At 31.0% G+C, this 9,399-nt stretch overlaps 1 protein-coding gene across 1 annotated transcript; it reads left to right on the plus strand.

The window, feature by feature from the left end:
- Positions 1-226: 226 nt before the first annotated feature.
- Positions 227-5,603, plus strand: LOC120070213 (pectinesterase-like). Its single transcript, XM_039022083.2, has 3 exons — positions 227-800; positions 1,586-2,117; positions 4,775-5,603. The coding sequence occupies exons 1-3, from the start codon at positions 309-311 to the stop codon at positions 5,464-5,466; spliced, it is 1,716 nt and encodes a 571-aa protein (XP_038878011.1). The 5' UTR covers positions 227-308; the 3' UTR covers positions 5,467-5,603.
- The last annotated feature ends 3,796 nt before the right edge of the window (positions 5,604-9,399 follow it).

Genomic DNA, 9,399 nt, shown 5'->3' on the forward strand with positions numbered 1-9,399 from the left:
CATATTATATTTCTTTGTATAAAAATTATTATTATTATTTAATTAATTTTGATAAGATTGATAGACTAAATTTAATTTTATTAAAATGAAAAATATAAAAAATAGATCGATCAAAAGTATATGAACTCAAATGAAATAAACTTTAAAATACAGGGACAAAAACGTATTTTAATTTTGGTCAAATATTTTTTAAAAGAAATAAGTGGGACCTACATAAACCCGGACCCCGAATACCTTTTTGATGCCGTTATAAACCCAACCCACCAATCCTGACGCCAAAATCCATCCACCACCACACATCTTCGATAATGGCACAAACAGACGACTCCGCCGCCGCCGGAGTTTCGTTCTCCGGCAGGCCCATTTCCATTTCCAACATAAAAAGCAAGCTCTTGGTCTTGGCCATGTCGGCTACACTTCTCGTCGCCGGCGTCTCCTCCTCCGACGAGCAGGTGAGAAGCACGTGCGCCGTGACGCTTTACCCGGAGCTCTGCGAGAAGACGATATCCACCGGCGGGGGAAGTAGGTGGAGTTCAAAAGACGCAATCGAAGCGTCGGTGAATATTACGATTGGTGCGGTGAAGGATAACTATAAAAGGATGGAGAAATTGGTTAAGACAGTGAAGAATCTGACAAAGAGAGAGAAAATTGCTCTGAATGATTGTTTAGAAAGTGAGGAGGAGACGCTGAGAGAGCTGTATGAGGTTGTTGAAGATCTCCATGAATATCCTAACAAGAAATCTCTCACACAGTATGCCGATGACCTCAAAACCTTACTCAGTTCCGCCATCACTAATCAGGTACCCTCCATTTACTTACACCAATGCTTAAAAAACTATCTCAAAACTTCACATTTGGAAGTTCTCTCTTTAATTTTACTCCTAAATATTTTATTCAACAAATTCTCTTTCTTTTCTTTTAAATATTTAATTTTTTTCTCTAACGAGTGATGAGATTAGCATGCACAAAGGGATGCGCTCAAGCATTATCCCTTTATTCAATAAATGAATAGAGAAAAAAGGTTGTATTTAATCTCGTGTTTCCCATTTACTTCAAAATACCTTTTTAAAAATTAAAATTTAATTAAAAAGGTAGATTTAACTTTGACACACAAATGATAAATTACATGTCAATTATAGCTAAGCTAGATTTAGGTTAGAAATTACAAAGTTTATAATCTTCTTTCTAATAATGTCTTAAAAAATAAGTCAAATTTTGAAAATTAAAAAAATAATTTTTAAATATTTGTTATTGTTTTTTAAATTTGACAAAGAATTTATGAAACATGAAGAGCAATCTAAGAAATTTGAACGAAACAAACATAATTTTCAAAGATAAAAAAATAATTAAAACCCAAGTGGATATCAAACTCGATTTTAGAAATTAGACGAGAAGTTGTTTAATTGTAGACCCAAAGTGTGAAAAGTTACTATTTTTTAGTTGTAAGCCACAAAATTTTTAGACCAATCACAACTTTGACTTTGAGAGAAATACCAGTTAGACCAATATATATAAAGCTAAAATAAATAGCTTTAAAAATTTGGCTGGACTCATGCTCAAAGACAATGTTTATACAATAATTCAGGAGACATGCGTGGACGGATTCTCGCACGACAAAGCCGACAAGAAGGTACGAGAGTCAATAGAAGCAGGCCTAATTCACATCAAAAAGCTTTGCAGCATTGCATTAGCCTTGATTAAGAACCTAACCGATACCGACATTGCCAATCACAACTACAACGTCCTCAATAGAAAACACCTGGCAGAAGTCAACAACGGCGGCCGTGGCAACGACGACCGAATTAACTGGCCCGATTGGATGTCGTCAGGCGACCGGAGGCTTTTGCAAGCCTCGTCCACAGCCACTCCCGATGTGGTTGTGGCAGCCGACGGGACTGGCAATTTCCGGACAGTGTCAGAGGCGGTTGCGGCTGCGCCTAGTAGAAGTAGCCGAAGATACATAATAAGAATAAAGGCAGGGGTTTATAGAGAAAATGTGAATGTGCCAAGTAGTAAGAGTAATTTAATGTTTTGGGGAGATGGAAGAACCACCACTATAATCACCGGGAACAGAAATGTCGTCGATGGCAGCACTACCTTCAATTCCGCCACCGTTGGTATGTCATCTATACTTTCTGATTCATTATTCTAAAATACATATGAATTAATTTTAGTAGCTCTTGGCTTTTTTTTTTCATTAAATTAAATGCAATACATTTAATTCAATTAAACTGTATATAACCATATTAGAAATTTAGTATAATTAAATACATATTAATTGGTGTACTAATAGAATTTAAAACCATAATCGGTGTTGTAAAGGAAAATACTCCATATTAATAACCTTTAAAACAATTTTGGTAAAATTGATGGTTAGGTGTTTCAACTCTTAGATTGTATTATAAAAGAAAAAATAGTTAGCCGTATAGCATGCATCCTACCAAATTATTTCATCATTTATTTATCACATGACAAATTTTCACTTACTTCTTGTTTGTGTATGATAAAAGTGGACTCGTACAAATGAATGCAGAGATAAGTTTATTAACTTTTACGAGTGTTGTATATCATTAAATAAAAAAAATATTTTGTTTGTCAACCTCGACATATCGGAGAGAAAGAAAGCACGTATAAAACAAGGGGAAAAAATATATTTTTGATCATTAAGTTTTTTATTTAGTTTATTCATTTGGTCTCTAATTTTCAATATGTTATATACTTCTTACTTAAGCTTTGAGTTTGGTTTCAATCTAGTCCCTAGGTTTCAAAATGTTTTAAGATTTGAGTTTTGTTTCAATTTGGTTCTCAGATTTCTTTCATCTTTTACATATTCAAATTTGATTTTTCATTAAATACTCTTTATTATTAATGTCTATTGATTAATTTAAAGAATTATAAGTAATTAAATCTTACTATTTTTCATCACTATTAAATACCAAAAGTAGGTAGCCATGATGACCAAATTATTAATAATTTTGGTTATCATTGCTAATGACCAAAAGTAGATGTTTAATAAAAAATCAAATTGAAAAGTGTAAATCTTGAAATCTAAGAGCTAAATTGAAATAAAATTTAAATTTCAAATATAAAATTATAATATTTTAAAATTTATGGATTAAATCAAAACCAAAATCTAATTTTAAAGAACTAGATGTTCATTTGAAAATCTAAAAATCAAACAGAAATTAGACCGGATGAAAATAGTAGTTTTTAAGAAAGAAAAAAAAAATTGTGGGCTGTCAGAGCCTTCCTCATTTTATTTGTACCCCATCGTACCAACAATATGAAATTTCCACTCAATTATAATGGCGACTCTTAATTTATTTTTTCAAATAATTTAAAATTAATCATAAAGTATCTATGAATAAACAAAATAATACAAATAGGACAGAAATTAAAGTTTTACTCTAAACGGGACACGTTTTACCAATTTTCATCCAATATTAATTAAATAGTGATTTTTTTACGTTATTCAATTTTCATTAATTAATTTTAACGTAAAATAATATTGAAATCTTCATAAACTTATTAATTTCTAATAATAAAAATTGACTTTGATTAATTTATAAATTAACCGTTAATTAACTTTATCAAAACTCACAAATTTTAACAAAAATGAACTCTAATGTCTTTTTTTTTTTCTTTTTTTTTTGAAATTTCATCAGTTTTGCAACATAAATATGTTTTATAATTCATTAAAAATATAAGAGAATACTTTTTTAAAATTTAAAAAAAAAACCGTCATAAAATAAAAATTGTGAATAATTTTTAAAATTTAAGGTTAAAATTACAACAATTGCTAAAGTTTTAGAGATAATTGGACCACATAAAATTTTAAAATAAAAATGGTTACAAAGTAATATATAAACTAGTATCCATATATATATATATATGACAATTATTATCAATATACATTAAGGCGTTTGAAAATTATTTGGGCACATAAGTCATATCTAGAAATAAATGCATAGCTTTAATTTCAGCAATTGATATAAACGCACATGAAAATATACAAATTACAGGTACATTTGAAAGTGAAACCATGTGGAATGGGTCTAACAAGACACTTTCATCTTCACCTCATATATACATTTTAAAGAAGTATTTTTATTTGATAATATTTGAAATGGAATAGTTAAGCTGATATATATGTTATTTTGCTTTAATCATATAATGATTAGACTCATATGTTTCTCACTTCTTTATCATATAACAAATAAATTATAAAAAATTAATTTTATTGGACTATAATTGAGATGTACGGACATAGGTGCATCTAAAGAAACACCAAAGTTTTTCTCTTTTTGTTTTTGAAACATACTTGAATATGCATTCATAATTTTGGAGTCCACTTATCCAATCACACTATGTCATGTGGTAGATTTTACTTCTTTTTTTTAATAATTAAAGTAAGTTGAAATAGATAGATGCAATTCAAGACGTACTACCTGCGTGTTTAGAAAAAAAAAAAAAGTTACATTTGGTCAATTTAAAAACTTAAGGTGGTTGTATGTATTTGTATATGTAAGTATGTTATATATATATATATATCTCGGGACAAATTTATCTTTTTTAATAAAAGAAAAAATCTATGTAATTAAAGGAGATGCGATTTTACAATTACAAATGAATGTGGATGAGATTATTATTATTATTATTATTATTTTACTATTAAAAAGAGTAAAGTCTAGATTAAAAAATAAAGGAGCAGCCCCAAAAGTTAGTGTATGATGATTTTCTTGTTTCTATATTAACGTGCGATGGGAAATTGCAGCGGCAGTGGGAGCAAGGTTTTTGGCGAGAGACATTACGTTTCAGAACACCGCCGGTCCATCGAAGCACCAAGCGGTGGCTCTCCGCGTGGGCTCCGATCTCTCTGCTTTTTACCGCTGCGACATGCTCGCCTATCAAGACACACTCTACGTCCACTCCAACCGCCAATTCTACATCAAGTGCATCATCGTCGGCACCATCGACTTCATCTTCGGCAACGCCGCTGCCGTCATCCAAGACTGTGACATCCACGCCCGCCGCCCCAATCCCGGGCAGAGAAACATGGTCACTGCACAAGGAAGAACAGACCCAAATCAGAACACTGGGATTGTCATCCAAAAATGCAGAATCGGAACCACCTCCGATTTGCAGCAGGTGATCGGAAATTTCCCCACGTTTCTGGGGCGGCCATGGCAGAGATACTCGAGGACGGTAGTCATGCAAACTAGCATTAGCAATGTGATTGATCCGGCAGGGTGGCATGTTTGGAATGGGAATTTTGCGCTTGATACTCTGTTTTACGCTGAGTATCAGAATAGTGGGGCCGGTGCCGATACATCGAGGAGAGTGACGTGGAAGGGGTATAGGGTTATTACCAGCGCGGCGGAAGCTCAGGCCTTCACGGCTGGGAATTTCATCAGCGGCGGCACCTGGCTGAGCTCCACTGGATTTCCATTTTCACTTGGGCTGTAAAATTAATGAGCTACCGACTTCGTGGTTGACTACTGGTTGTTTTGTTGGTTTATTTATCGCTTCTATCAATAGTAACTTACCAGGATATTAATTATTTCCTTTTTAGTTATCAAAGTATTTGTTGGGTTGTGAATTAATTTGGATTGAATTGGCTTACGTTATAGGTTGTCCTGGTTGGTCATTGCTTCTTTGAAAATTAGTTTGTGTTGATTGAACAACCTATTTTTTTTTTCCTTAGAATGCAATTACACATACAACATTACAACATTAGATAGGAGTAATAATTAGGTGCAACTATTTAATGAAAATATATATATATATATATATATATTTTAAGAAAAGATATTTGACACATGATATCTTTTTATTGGGTAGCTAAGTTGTGGATATGTTACACAAAAATAGTGCAGCCAGACAACGCCTAAATATAGTTAGTATTAAAGAAAAATACATTTTTAATCTCTAGGTTTTGGATCAATTTAGTCCTTAGAATTCAAAATGTTAAAGATTTAGTTCTTTAAGTTTTGAGTTTGGTTTCAGTTTAGTTCATAAGTTTAAAAATGCTATAGTGTTATCCATATTTAAGTTTTACTTCAATTTGGTCCATACATTTCAAGATTTACACTTTTAACCTTGATTTTTCACTAAATACTCACTCCCCATCTTTAGAGTTAGTTTATGTTAATAAATTAAAAATCATTAAAAATTATAATTATTTAAGTTACATTATTTTTATCACTTTTAAAATTAAACTTAAAATTTCACTTCATAAATATTTTTAATTAATTAATAGAAATAGACATCAATGATTAAAAGTGAGCATTTAATGAAAATTGAGTATAAAAATATAAAATCTTGAAACCTAGTTAAACAAAATTCAAATCTCGAAAATAAAATTGTAACATTTTGAAACTTAAGAACTAAATTGAAACAAAATTCAAAACTTAATAATTAAATGTGTAATATTTTAAAATCTAAGGATTAAATAGAAACTATAGCCAAAACAGAGACAAAAAAGGTATTATTATCTAATATAAATTTAGTTGTTAGTTTTAGGTAAATGAGTTTTTTAGATTTAATTAGTCATTTCTTTATTTATTATATATATATATATATATTGTAAGAGTATAAATAACCATTTTTAGATTTGTACCATTGCACGAGGAGTTTTTCAATCATTTTGAAACAGAACTTTGGCTACGTTTATGCACCTGTAAAGAAATCTTGTTCAATAATTATAATGAAAATTACACCCAAATAAATCAATCATAAAGAAAATAAGATTCATTTGATCGTGTGTACTATAAATAAACTGCGACTATAATCAGGAATCCAATTACTTCCATATGAAAACATAACGAAATATATATACAATTTTAAAGTATGATAATCACCCGAACATTCTTTCAATGTTTTTAATTAATTAAAATACCATAACTAAATAATATGTTATAAGAATTGAAAAACCCTTTAACATCTTTATTTATTATTTATTTATTAAATTTTTTATATTTTAAAAAATTAACACTTGAATTAAAATTTTTAAAATGTACAATTTTTAAAAAAAAATAAATCAATAATAATCTTAAATCAACCAACCTATCTAACTCAAATTCCAATTTAGGAAAAAATATATAACTTTGATATAGACCGATTAAAGAAATGATAATTTTTAAAGAAAATCTACACATTACTTGTTCTAATAAGATGATATTATTTAATTTATTTTTAAATTACATTTTTTTTTTGTAACAAACTAATCCAAACATCATGTATACTGTATAAGAGAAAAAGATTATTCACACAAATGTGTAAAAAAAAATGGGGCAAAAAATTTGTATAAAAACAAAAGCACTACCTAACAAAAAATGAGAGAGAAAAGAAAAAAAAATTTAACTTTCTAATTATGGATACGAATATGAATATGGATGTCCATAATTAAAAAGAACAAACATGGATAGGTTGTTACCCATTAATGCACAAAAAGTTTAGGACTTGGTTACTCTACACTTTTTGTTGACTGACAGTCAATGGGGACATTGACATGATTTAAGGTTTTCTTTCTTTCTTTTTTGGGACCGGTGGGGGTGCTAAAACTCATGTAATTGTCGGCACACTTGATTGTATCACATGTATATAATGTTATGCTGAGGCTACTTGCTTAAAAAGGTTTATAAAAGGATACTCCTCCTTCGTGGGGTGCTCAAGGGTGTACTAAGTAAATGTTGTAGTTGTAATCAAAGAATTTAGGTGAAAGGTGTTTGTTCTATTTTTAAGTCTTGAAGTGCATGTTCATGAGAAATAGCAAATTTTGTTGAGTTATTATGAGAAGAAGAACTACTTGAAGATCATAGAGAACGAAATTTAGGGAGAATTTCTCTTTATTTTTCCTTTATTCCCAGAGAGGCAAGGATGTCAATTTATCAAAATAACCCTAATTTTGGGCAAAAGAATAAAAGAAAACAAATGAAACAAAACATACTGATTATGGTTTTGGCCCAGTTTTGTGGTGGATATTTTCCTATCCTTTGTGGCACATTTGATGTAGACTCTTTGTGAGCTGGCAGAATTTGACTCTTTGACGTGCTCCAGCTTGGCATTGTCGATCTCCCTAATATCCCCCTCAAATTGGAGGGCAGTTCCAGGACTCCAAGTTTGGAGTGAAGGCAATAGAATTGAGTGTGATTCAATGGTCATGTTAGACAATCCACTAGTTGATCGCCAGTGGGTGTTTGGATTGATACCCTAAATCTCGTAGGTTCCTATAGTTTGTAAATATTGTATAAACAAACTTTTTATGTGATTAATAAAATATATGATATTTTATTCACTTTGTCTATAAAATATGTGATATTTTAGTTGCATTAATCACAAACCAATAAACTAATATCCAAGGTTATCATTGTAACTTAAACATGTATGTGGAGACATATAGGTGGATCATGTTTAAGTGATAACCTAAATGGTCTGTAGTAGATGGATAAGGTTGACACTATGAGTATGACTCGCTTTGTAGGTGTTACAATTGTTGTAAAGTGCTATAAATGATCTGATCCTGATCATTCATGTATTAGACATGCAAGCGGGAATATTCTATACAAAGGAGTTTGTATAAGACCGGACCACGAAATATTTAGTCTCATTATATAACACCGTTCATAATAGAGACTCGCATTTCATCAGAATGATCATAGGTAACATGACCTGAATCCTGAGTAAGTTGTGAACTCCTGCCTATGAAGTGACAACGGGAATTTTGGTGTCGCTCCCAAACACTTTGCTATACAAATAAAATTTATAAATCACCAAACAAACCCTTTATACCAACTAGTAGTACAAGTAGCAAGTCTAGGGTCGAACCACAGAGAGCTTACTATAGATTCCCGGGGGGGGGGGGGGGGGGGAGGAGAATGTAACAATTGTGAAAATTATCGATCAAACAAACATTTAGCTTGAGCTATTGTAATTTAATCCATTCCTCAATAATATTATCATAGACTACTCAAAATATGTGTGAGATTATTTGAACTAAAAACTTAGCCTACTTGATTAGAATCCTAACCAGTAGTCCATAAAATCAAGTTAATTAAAAGAAGAGCGAGGATCCTCAACTAATCAATTAACTAACAGACTTTAAGCTTTAGGGCGATACTAAGCCAATTAATTGGTTTCCATCGTCTAACCGATTAACTGAGCGAAATTTATCTAAGTTAGAAAGTAAATGCTTGTCAATTTGAATCCTAAATTAACACAACAAACTGACTTAACTTTTGCTTCTAGGTGATGACTACCTAACGATTACAAATTAGGGCCAACCAAAGCAGTCAATTAAACGTGCATAGTTAATTTGTCAGATTATCCCATACACGAAAACGGAAAAATTTTAAAAATGGCCTAAAAATTCAAACACCCCACCCCCAACTTTTAAAATAC

This window comes from Benincasa hispida, chromosome 1, assembly GCF_027475165.1.
Source record: "Benincasa hispida cultivar pf3 chromosome 1, pf3_genome.v1.1, whole genome shotgun sequence".
NCBI lineage: Eukaryota > Viridiplantae > Streptophyta > Magnoliopsida > Cucurbitales > Cucurbitaceae > Benincasa > Benincasa hispida.

What these genes read in the sequence shown, in the direction of transcription:
- LOC120070213 (XM_039022083.2), top strand. Translation starts at nt 309, where the DNA reads ATGGCACAAACAGACGACTCCGCCGCCGCCGGAGTTTCGTTCTCCGGC. An exon ending in GTTCCGCCATCACTAATCAG is followed by an intron (nt 801 to 1,585) that starts GTACCCTCCATT and finishes ACAATAATTCAG; the next exon opens with GAGACATGCGTGGACGGATT. An exon ending in CTTCAATTCCGCCACCGTTG is followed by an intron (nt 2,118 to 4,774) that starts GTATGTCATCTA and finishes GGGAAATTGCAG; the next exon opens with CGGCAGTGGGAGCAAGGTTT.